At 39.3% G+C, this 12,316-nt stretch overlaps 2 protein-coding genes across 2 annotated transcripts; one reads left to right on the forward strand and one right to left on the reverse strand.

Moving 5' to 3' along the window:
- Positions 1-903: 903 nt before the first annotated feature.
- Positions 904-1,350, reverse strand: LOC140164171 (uncharacterized). The gene has a single exon (XM_072187415.1). The coding sequence runs from the start codon at positions 1,348-1,350 to the stop codon at positions 904-906; it is 447 nt and encodes a 148-aa protein (XP_072043516.1).
- Positions 1,351-3,056: 1,706 nt separating this feature from the next.
- Positions 3,057-3,713, forward strand: LOC140164181 (uncharacterized). Its single transcript, XM_072187427.1, has one exon. It carries the CDS (start codon positions 3,057-3,059, stop codon positions 3,711-3,713), a length of 657 nt encoding a protein of 218 aa, XP_072043528.1.
- The last annotated feature ends 8,603 nt before the right edge of the window (positions 3,714-12,316 follow it).

The following is a 12,316-nucleotide window of genomic DNA, read 5'->3' on the forward strand; positions in this document are numbered from 1 at the left end:
TCATTTTCAAGAATGCTGGTTTACAAAAAGCACGCCATTGTCTCATTTCGTGAACAATGGTACACATACCATTGTTTCCTTTCGTTTCCTTTATAATCGGTTACCCAACTGAAGCTTTAATACAAACTTTATTGCGATATCGCACATGAAAACAGTCACATGTGCACAGCCAGAGAAGATCCGATTTAATCAGTTGAGCTGTTTCAATTAGTGTTATCTTGGTTTAATAGCTTTTAATGGGGTTAAGTCCTGCAAAGGTCGAAATGAATTCTACTGTAGACATGACTGCATCATGGACGGCGAGATGGCTAGATATGTCTGAAGAAGGTTCCAGTCCTTGGCTGTTATCTGAAAGAAAGAGTGCAGGTAGACCTGGGTGTTGCAGTGCTGAAGCTGGAATCTGGAATCATGGCCTCTGGTGTTTGTCACAGATTGGGTAAGGTACTGGTTCCACTGGATGTCCACAAGGTTATATCTGATGCGATACATCATCAGTAGACGGCTCTGTTGCCGTCTGGCTTGTAGAGATTGCCACTGGAGGTTTTGCAGAATAGCAGACACATTGCTCATCCTGTCATAGTCACTGGTGACATAGCGAGCACACCTGCGCTGGACTTGATCAAGTCTCTTTATGTTCTTTTGGGTATGGGGATCCCAGACAGGTGCTGCATATTCAACTATAGGCTGACATAAGTGGTGTATGTTGCTTCTTTGGTCTTGCGTATGCAGTGACTGAAATTGCGACTGAGAACTGCACGGGTGGAATTGGCTTTCTTAAAGATGCTGTCGATATGGGTGTTGAAACTGAGTTTGAAGTCAATGTGGACGCCCAGATACCTGGCAGAATCAACTTCCTCAAGTGTGTGGCCATTAATAGAGTATGAGCTCTGGAGGGGATTTTTCCTATTTCTGATATGGATGACTTGGCATATTGATGGATGGAATTTCATTGTTGTTCCCACTCCTGCAGTTATCCAAGTCTTTTACTTGCAGTTGCAGAATGTCCTCGTGTGATGTAATTCTTTTATACAAGATGTAGTCATCTGCAAAGAGTCGAACCGAGGAGTTCTTGATGCAGGCTAGTAGGTCATTAATAAATATTACAAACAACAACGGCCCGGCTGCCTTGGGTACACCAGAAGTCACTTCCACTTCAGTGCTGAACTGGCCATCAACCATTACTTGTTGGGTTCTATTTGTGAGAAAGTCCGAAATCCACTCCAAGGTTGTTCTTCTGATACCATAATGCTCTGCTTTCATCAGCAAACGATGACGGGACACCTTATCAAATGCCTTTTCAAAATCAAGCAAGATAAGGTCTGTCTGCCCTCTTTCGTCTGGCAATATCATCAATGGTGACAATTAGTTGGGCAAGATAAAAAGATTGCAGATATATCCTTACTACCACCATGTAAGCAGGCGCTGACGCTTCATATATCCTTAGCGCAAATTTCATTGCAAGAGAGTGGAGAGCAGCAGATGTCACTGTATACAATGGTGGAATCATTGTTGACAATGGGTGGAACGAAAACATGGAACCTAAATGGGTTGAAACGGTAATGCGCGCCTGAGGACGTCCAAGAACTATTGGTAGAGAATAACTATGAAGACTTTTCAGAAAATAGCGATTTGAGTGATCCTGAGGATTAAAACAAAGAGAATTGCATCTTTGAAACCATGCACAAATGGACACTTTATAACATTGTAATCAACACTTTCATGACTTTTGCGGCATTCTAGTTTACAAGTTGCTTTTGGGATCTTCTTCAATACATAAAGGCAATTCTGGTAGTCGCCATTGCCGCCATTTTAAATCAGAATCTACTTTTACCACCCTGAAGTACTTCATTATATGTTCAAAAAGTCAAAGACAACTATTACTTTTTTTCTACTTAAGTAACATTTCCTGACGCTTTTTCGTTGATATCATACTTTCCTTCAAATTTGTCGGCCATTTTGAAAAAAAAAGCACCCTCGCATGTGACATCCCATTACCTTCATATTATTCATCTGACCTAGTAATGCTTTAATACCGCTATCAATAACAACATCCAAAATCTGATAAAGTATACCACTTAAGTGACTAATTCAACAATATATATGCTTTTCATTGATTTGGCGGCCATTTTGAAAAAGCGCCCTCAGCTGTGACTCCTGTTACCTTCATATTAATAACCTGTCTTAGTAGTACATTATTGCTATCAATAAAAATCCAAAATCTGGTTAAATATGCCCCTAAAGTGACTAATTCAACCATATATATGTTTTTCGTTGATTTTGGCGGCCATTTTGAAAAATGCGCCCTCAGCTGTGACCTCCTGTTACCTTCATATTAATAACCTGACTTAGTAGTACATTATTGCTATCAATAAAATCAAAATCTGGTTAAATATGCCCCAAAGTGACTAATTTAACCATATATATTGGATTTTGGCGGCCATTTTGAAAAAAGCGCCCTCACGGAAAAGCAGGTTACAGGCTTTTAACCCAAGAAATTCTTGTTCCCCATGCAAAACTGGTCCAGATAAACCATATGAGAATTTCTTGTTCTCCAAGTGGTACTTAACCTGGTCTAATTATGGATTGTTTGAATCCTTATGACCAGATGTATTTTGAAATTGGTTGTAGTTTTAAATGTGGACCCCTGTATAAGCGTTTAACCCCCCCTTGCTACAGTGTTCCGGCACTGTAGCTAACGATCTGTAGTCTCTTATCATACTTGTTATGATGGACCATACAAGGAGGAGACCGTCCCTGGTAGCATCTTGCATGTAGCATGTAGTGTAGATAATAACATAGTTGTAGCACTAGTGTAGCATGTAGTGTGAGGGGACGACCGACTTGTGAGATAACGGGTAAGGCGCCCTGGTCTACCTTCAAGACTGGTGGGGGTTGTGAGCCTGCTGACTTGTTCAGCAGGTGGCGGACAGACCAGGACGACGGTTTAGAGAGGGATAGGCTCCGCCAAACTGTAATATTGCCTAAGATTCACCAATTGATGACAGTATGACAATTAGTTAGAGCAATATCCAATCTTCGCTTCGCTGATGACATAGATGGCTTTAGCTGGTAGTGAGCAAGAACTGAAGTCCCTGATTAACAATCTCCATCAAACATCACAGAGGTATGGAATGGAAATAAGCGCAGAAAAGACCAAGCTGATGACCAACAATCCATCCGGTATCAGTGGAGCTGTGGAAATAAGCAAGCAAAGGTTAGGCACAGTAACCAGTTTCAAATATCTTGGTGCGATGATATCAGACGAAGGCTCCAAACCTGAAGTGCTCTCCAGGATCGCACAAACAACCGGTGCCATGGCGAAATTAAAGCCATTGTGGAATGACAAGAACATATCTTTGGGATCAAAAATTAAGTTAATGCGCACCCTCGCCATATCCATCTTCCTGTATGCTTGCGAATCGTGGACACTGACTGCTGACCTGGAAAGGAGGGTACAAGCTCTGGAGTTGCGGTGTTTCCGTAAGATACTAAATATCTCGTATAAAGACCATGTGACCAACGAGGAGGTACGGGCCAGGGTAAAACAAGCTATCGGTCCCTATGACGACCTAATTTCAACAGTCAGGCAACGTAAACTACGTTGGTACGGCCACACCTCCCGCTCCTCCGGGTTAGCAAAGACAATCCTGCAGGGTACAGTGAATGGTTCAAGAAAGAGAGGAAGACAGAAAAGAGATGGGAAGACAACATAAAGAATGGACTGGCCTGAACTTTGCCACCTCACAGAGGGCAGTGGAAGACAGGACCAGATGGAGAGAGATTGTTAAGATGTCATCAGTGGTGCCCCGACGACCAAGCCGGTTAAGGGAGCAGTAAGCAGTAAGCAGTATAAGCGTTGACCTTGGAATTATGGGATTGTCCAAGGGTGCCAATTGTATTCTTCTTCAACATGCCCAAGTACTATCTTTGTCACAGCAACAAATTTCCTGAACCCTTCTGTAAAACAAACAGGTTCCAGGATTCCGTTCATCATCAGTAAGCTCAAAAGTTAGTGGTATCCTATGGTTCTGCTGGTATTCTTCTGCCTGTATATTTATATCGTCTATATCTGTTTATCGTTTTGTTTTTAGTAAATAGTTGTGTGTGTATTTAATTTATTTTGATGTTTAAGTTGTATTTTGTAAAGCCGGCTTCTTGCTTCCTGCCGGCTATTTGTATAAATAAATAAATAAATAAATAGATAAATAAATAAACAAATAAATAACATATGAACCAATATAAAGCCAGGATATCCAACTTTACGATGAAGGGAGATTTGTTCCTGTCACATCCCTGATCTACTTGACTTTCTGAGGATCTGATAGATACTAAACGTGTTGAAACCGCTAGTCAAGTGGCGTACATGATGATATCAACTGTGATTCCATAAACCCTTATTGTAAAACAAAATGCAATCTGAGATTTGCTTTTCCTAGAGTTGCGTATCTGTACCTAAAAATAAATCTAATACATATGCCGAATTGCATCAATAAAACACCAAAGGCCTGGGCAAAATGACCTCGGTTAATTGTGGGACGCATCCATTGCAATATCGTTATGACGTCAAAATGTGAGTGCGCCCTCGCGAACATTTCACAATTTTTTTTATTGCGGCAATGCTACAGCAGTACTCGCCGTACGCCAGAGTTTCTAGAATGCTGCTAAAATAAGAACATTTTTAATGCTAATTTATTGCAGGTGGTGGCTGCATTGCATTCCCTAAATTCAGTAAATTTTCATCGTCAACCGTGTAATTGAATGGGATTATTTTGAAATTTTAAAACGCTTGAAATATCACAAACAAATAGGCCTATGTTGATAAATAATATAAATACAACCTAAAACCGTTGGGGTTCGATAATGAACCCCACAAAACTAACCGACTATATTGGAAAATGCCATACGGCCGGGCGGTTTCACAAGTTGCCGGCTCGATCATATCATATTTATTGCACATTCTAGGGAAGCGTGGTTACCTTTTTGAAATCGCCGAGTGGGAGGGTTTTCAATGAAATATTTTTTGTGTTAAAACTGAAGCATCCTATGTATAAAAGATTATATGAATATTAACTGCACATCATATATAACGATTCGTGATACCCAATCGTGCTAAAATTTATGTGGTTTAGGAGGCAAAAACTTTTATTTTAATTTTATATACGCCAAAATATTTTCTGAATTTAGTCAAAATTAACACTCAATTGATGGTAAAAATTTTATGTAAATTTTACGCAGGTCCCGACTAAAGATTACTGTTTCGTCTTTATGGGAATCTCCAATATCTGGAAGAAACTTTTGAGGACCTACGTGGAATTCTCCTATAAATTGCAAAAATCCAGACCGTGTATACACGAAAACTCAAAAAATGGCATACTGAACCACATGTATATACCGTCTATAATATAGGAGTATAGCAAGTGCTGTCATAGCAGCCCAGCGAGTTCAAATCGATAATGTATTATGCATGTATATTGTCGGATTTCTGTATGTAGAACACGCAGTTATCAACAATTGAGCGCTATTAAGGGGGGACTACAACCCTGCCCAATTTTGTGCCTATTTTTGCATTTTTCACAAAAATTATAGCGCATTGGGGACAAGTAAGATATGTATATTATAGGGGCAAGGACTACAACTACTGCACTGGAAATTTTATTTCAGCATAGACAGCAGTTGTGGAGTTACAGTCAAAAATGAGGGAAAACCAATATTTGATCAATAAATCAATAACTACTTGCTTTGAGTTGCTGAATTGTCAGTACAGTAGTTGTAGTCCTTGCCCCTATAATATACATATCTTACTTGTCACCAATGTGCTATAATTTTTGAGAAAAATGCAAAAATAGGCAACAAATTGGCCATGGGTGTAGTACCCCCTTAATACACATTAATGTTTTTAAACAAATAAAATTCCAAAATATGGTACGTTTTCTGTCTTTGCTTGTCACGTGGTATGTTGAAGTAATGAAGTTGCGATTATAAGTTTAAATTTTCACGATGACACCAACAAATCCTTGTGGCCGAGTGGTCTAAGGCGCTGGTGATATGTCGGTACTTTATAGGCCTACGTGATAACGGCGCAGTGCAGCGTGGGTTCGAGCCCCGCCGGCGCCTCTGCCGAACTAAATTTCCTTTTTTTTTAAATTTCATATTATGTTTAGGGAAATGTGGCTGAGAAAATGTATGTATGGCGAAGAGTGGTGTGCGGCAATACATGACTTGGAAAAAGTAATTCGAGTGTAAATACAGTCGTTTCAGTATACTGTGTGCTGAATGATGAGCCTTAAACAAACAAACGAACGAATTAACACACAAAAGACATCAACCATAAAAAAAAGCCGAACATGAAAGCCGCTGATAGGGTTGCTGAAACTGTGGTTTTGTGATATAGGACAAAAGTAAACTAACCAAAAATATAACACGGAAAACAGTGGCATGATCGATGGGAATTATATAAATAAACGTTATTTTTTACCAGGTTCGCCGTCGCCAATAATAAAGGAGACAAGCAGAAAAAGGGATCCCGCCTGGTAATCGAACCCAGGACCTCAAATATATTTATTTATTTAGGTACATTTATAAAGACTGCATCAATATACAAATCATTTCTTACAATTTTCCTACCTGCATTGTCATATGAAATCAAGCATGCAATGCTTTGTAATTCCTACAGTATGTATGTTCCAGATTAATTATTAAACATCTTGTAATGTCCTACATGTAAATCCATATTTTGGACTACAAATAACTTGAATATTCTGCACAAATATGTTCCAACTGCCAACAGCTAGCTACTCCATTTTGAAATCATTCAGTGACCTTTGACCATATACCCACCCACAATGCATTTATGCTATTTTCAAGGTCAAATTAAAAGCGGATAACTACCGGGTAACTGCTGCAAAGAATCTAAGTTTCTGGGAACCTTCTGAATAACTCATTTGAAATATTTGAGTTTTTGGGAGACTTCCGGATGTCTACCCGAAAACTTTTGGATAATTTAATTATGTATGTATGTTAGGTATGTATCCGCAAGGTATCCGCTTGCGTGCACTTTCGGATAACTCTGGAAAAGGTACCCTAAAGGTTTCTGATGACCACCGAATGGTCATAGGGTGGTCACCGGGAAAGTTCTTTTTGCTATGGGAAGGTAAGTTGAGTTTGCCAGTTAAGGTGGTTTTCTCTGTTGTTCTATGTCTTACAAAATGAGATTCCGAGTGGTGTAAAATTATCAACACTGTTTAATTTGAGACATCCAAGGTCAAAGTTTAAACAGTGGTCAAAGGTTTAAAAACCTGGTCCAATTGAGATTAAACCTATCCCAAATTATTACGCTCATCATATAAATAATTCAGAAGATCTTTTGTTTCACGTGAGGTATGAGCAAAAATGTCGAAGGTTAAATAGGGGACTCTGCTTGTTTCCCCTTTCATTTAGAACACTTTCTATAATAGCCAATGGCTGTTTACAAATAATCAAATTAATCATATGCATTGTAACAACGCCAATTAAATTATGTACATTCAATGTGAAAATCCATCAAAGTGATATACATTACTTGATGTAAATCACTACATTGGGGCATTTGTTGCAGGACAAAGCTTTGTGAACGTGTTTTAAAAGACCTCATTGACGCAATATTGCCGTTAAGGTTAGCAACTATTTTAAACTGTTGCGATTTGGTAGTTCACGGCATCTTGCGAATGGTAGCAGGCCTTGCTGTTTGAGGCGAGCGAGCGATCGCTCTCGCTCACCACCACTCGCCCAAACTCCATTTCTAGCGTGTCTAGTGAGCGATTTTCCACTCGCCATAGACACTATATATCGCTCGCTGTGAATCTCTCAAAATCAGCCATCGAACCAGCCAATCTAGCATTCAATCGATTCTGTGCTCTCTCCAAGCGGAGAAAGTCACAAAGTTTAGCGCTTAAAACAAGCTCTACCTGATTATATGTATACCCAAATTAGTGGTATTTGTGCAATTTCGACCACTCGCCTAGCATCATGCTAGCGAGTGATTAACCACTCGCCTTTAAAATCTAGACGGCACACAGTGTCATCGCCCCGATATCTTCATGGCAGAAATCGCCATGGTAGGTTGAATCCACCGCCACGCATGGCCATTTTGTATCGACGTGTTTAATAGTTTTGAGTCGCATAATGGGCCGAAGGACACCTGACTAAGGCTACTGACAATAGCCCCGATTAGCCGGTTACTGACCTCACCGATGTGTGGATCGAGCATGGTACACCATAGGTCATATTCTTTTAGACTACCTCAACGATTGGCCTATACACTGCGCTATATAATTCGGCACATATAAATCAGAAGCTAACGACTATCATATCTGTTCAAAATATATATTCAAGTGCAAGGGACCACATCTGGTTTCTTTATACGAAATCATTTACGGGAGATATTCATAATTTTTTACCCCGGTATCCTAAGATTTCCTTCTCATATCAAACTCGTGCATAGCAAATTCACGTGTATCGATCCCGGGTATTTATTTTAGTATCTCTGCTGACAAAGTAATTATTAGCCAGGCGATGTCGGTGTGCGGCAAGGCCTGGGTAGTGAGCTTTGTCAAAAATTGCATCGATCATTTCATAGCGATCGTGTAGAAAAAAAAATCAAATATCACATCATTAACAACAATACATCAAGCAAGTTTTCAAAGTATATGATTTGTAGAATGAACTTTCGCAAAACATCAAAGTGTTATTTTTCAATAATATATTGATTTAGATAATGAAAATCGATTTGTTTTGCTTACTTCGGCACACAATACCTACCCTTAAGCATGTTAACCATTGCGGGCTCATGACAAGATTATGCAACTAAATTCTAAATAAATACCGTATTATATTGCGGGCATCGCAAATTATTTTGATTTGAAGTTCTAATATATGATACATGTTTTTAAAATACATAAACACTTTCGTAACAATTTAGGCAATGTCTAAGGGGGATCTGTATTTCAAAGTTTGACAAAAGATTAAATATATTATCTTTCAAAAATTATGTTACTAGAAACTATTAATTATATAAAAGACACGTGAATATCTGGGTTAATACCACACGGGAATCGTTTTATTTGTCATCAAATTGAAACAAACACCACGAAACATAAGGAACCGAAAACATAGCAGTATTAAGATTTATTGATTTAAGAACATTTTTTAACTGTTGAATCTAGACATGCTAGAAATAATCCATATTTTCGTAGTTTATCATCGTAGGATTGAAATCCACAAGTAAAAATTTATATATCCTTAGTTCTCTGGGTTGATAGGATGAACACATTTTAATCTTTTCCCAGAGCAGCCAGCGCACATAAACGTTGACAAAAAACCCAGTGCATCTGGCCGGATTCGAACCGGCGCGCACGCCGCGGCGTATTACCATGATTACTAGCACGACGCTCTAGCCAATTGAACCACAGAGGCACACTGGAGAAGAGCGGAAGATTTAAATCTATAGGTATTAGGTTCGAATGATGTTCGTCGCATTCTATTCTATTCTATTCTATTCTATTCTATTCTATTCTATTCTATTCTATTCTATTCTATTCTATACAAGCATTTATAAGCGCTCTATAAAGAACACAGCGCTTTACAATGAGAAACAAATATATACTACAGGAAAATACAATCAAAGCACAAAACGAAAAAGTGAGCAACAAAAACTCAACATGGGAATAAAATTTTTATCAAGATACGCTTGAAGCAAGACACAGACTCCGCTTCACGGATCTCCATAGGCACGTCATTCTAACATTCGAGGAGCACCGACAGCAAAGGAAGAATCATCCGCCTTTTGTGAGATCTCAAAGGGGATAGACGTGTGCAGTCCGCGTGAGAGCGGAGTCGGCGTCTAGCATCAAGGGATCATTACTTCTTTGTAAACAAATAAGCTCTTCCAAATAAGAAGGAACTTCACCATGGAGACACTTGTAAATATACAACAGGATCTTATACTGAATTCGCTCATTAACAGGGAGCCAATGCAATTCCTGCAACAAGCCGGCAGAGGGCTGGTCTCGGCCACAACTAAAACCTAACCGTGCGGCCTTGTTTTGGAGACGCTGTAAACGCTTAAATCTGCACGTGCGCCCAGCAACAGAGAGTTTGCGTAATCAAGGCGCGAGAGGACCAACCCCCAGACAGCACTGTGGCAAGCTTCACGGGTAATGAAGCGACGAATCCTCCAAAGGTTCCTTTATATGAAAATTTATAGATCTACAGAGGGAGCTGATTTGGTCAGACATGTTGAATGGAGAATCAAGGAAAACGCCCAGGTTCTTAGCTGTTGCAGAGGGATAAATGCAGACATCGCCAAGTCTGAGCTCTAGATTGGCAAGAGTTGGCAAAATGCGGTTGCTAGCAAAAACGATAAACTCGGTCTTGGCTTGATTGCGTTGGAGTGTATTAGCAACCATCCAATCATTGATTTTTGAGATACAAGAGCTCAAGCTAGTTAGGGCTCGCTGACAGTCACCCTGGATCTTTGGATCAAAATCAAGGTATAGCTGTATGTTGTCAGCATACACATGAAACATAATACCATGATCACGAATGATATCCCCAACAGGGGTAGTATACAAAGTAAAACCTAGTGGCCCAATAATAGAACCCTGAGGAAGAGAATATTTCAACATGTGATCTCTGGAAACTTCATTTTTGATGGTAACTTTTGTGGTACGATCACATAAGTAAGATGCAAACCCTCTATGCCAAACCTACATTTGAGTCTTTGTAACAAAATGTGGTGATCAACTGTGACGAATGCTGCCGACATGTCAAGTAACACCATGAAGATAGCCTTACCATTGTCCAGAGACTGCAGAATATCATTCTTCACCTTAAGAAGTGCAGTCTCTGTACTATGAGGTCTCCTATAGGCAGATTGATATTTCTCACCAAGATGGTTGGTCTCAACATGGTCGGTTACCTGACATGTCGCAGCTTTTTCGACGATTTTGGAAAGGAATGTTATATTCGCCACAGGACGATAACTTTTCAACGAGTTTTGATCTAGGGTAGGCTTCTTGATTACAGGTGTTATAACACTTAAGCCTTGATGGAAATGAGCCTGTTGTAAGTGATGAGTACACAATTCTAGTAATAATTGGCAACAATGTATGTAGGTCATAGTGCAGTTTTGTCCACGGCAAATTCACCGTGACCTTTCAGCCATAAACCCGCTTAGTGAAGATTAAACCGAAATATGCAGCACTAAACCATTATAGTAATCGATTGTCTAATGTACATTTCTTACCACGTGATAATATTAATCCAATGAGCGATTGAATTGTCCGCTACGGTCAACTAATCCAATCGATAATGACACTATTGACATGTACGGGTGGAGCTCCACTGACTGAGTTTTGGGGATTTTTCACTGGTTTGCTATCATTTACTCCACCGTTATTATAAGGACTATGCTAATAATTTAAAGATTGACATGTAGAAAATAAACCATACTTGATTGACAGAAAGTACTAAATTTGTACCTATTACGGTTTGGTGGCACTCATCTTCCAAACGCGACCAAGTCAGGGCGGCCCGGTGAAGCAAAATGTGCATTTGGATTAACACGGGAGTTGGTATAAGTTGGATAAGATGGTAGATTTCCTTTCTCATACAAATGCATGCTCCCCCGTTATTAAAGCTTGTACCGGATTAAAAATTCAGTAAACATAGAGCAAGTACTATAATCAGAGCTCTTATACTTTGTGATATATGATGCTAACTAGTTCATCTAATATACCCACAGCACAGCGCTATTAGTACGGGTCAATTACCTATGTGAGTGCCCCTGAGTTGTGTGCATACATGTAGTTAACAATAACTGCATGATGTTTTCCTTAACCAACCAAGATGGTAGAGAATCTAATGAGCAGGACTTGCTAGGAATGATTTGTCTAACATCAGTGAGTTTCTTGAAAGTACATAAACTTGTATGCATGTTACTAGAAGTATATGAATCATAACATGCAGCATGCAGCATGCAGCAGAAGTTACATCAGTGGGCACGTTCTTTCTAATATTCTCCACCTTCTCAATAAAAGAGGTTAAAAACGTTAAACATACCAGCAAGAACTTTGTCAGAAGTACAATCAGAAAGTTTAGATGGAGACCTGTTGAGAAGGAAATTGACTGTACTACAATGTACTATATACATATCTTTCATGGTAGCATTTGTACATTTGTTTGTAAAGTACTCAATATTTGCATTTGTTATTAAGCTACAAACATTGTCCTTCTGAGTTCTGAAAGTAGTTTCATCAGCTTCTGCACGAGTCTTTTTCCA

The sequence above is a fragment of the Amphiura filiformis genome, chromosome 1, assembly GCF_039555335.1.
Source record: "Amphiura filiformis chromosome 1, Afil_fr2py, whole genome shotgun sequence".
Classification (NCBI taxonomy): Eukaryota; Metazoa; Echinodermata; class Ophiuroidea; order Amphilepidida; family Amphiuridae; genus Amphiura; species Amphiura filiformis.

What these genes read in the sequence shown, in the direction of transcription:
- LOC140164171 (XM_072187415.1), bottom strand. Translation starts at nt 1,350, where the DNA reads ATGATATTGCCAGACGAAAGAGGGCAGACAGACCTTATCTTGCTTGAT.
- LOC140164181 (XM_072187427.1), top strand. Translation starts at nt 3,057, where the DNA reads ATGGCTTTAGCTGGTAGTGAGCAAGAACTGAAGTCCCTGATTAACAAT.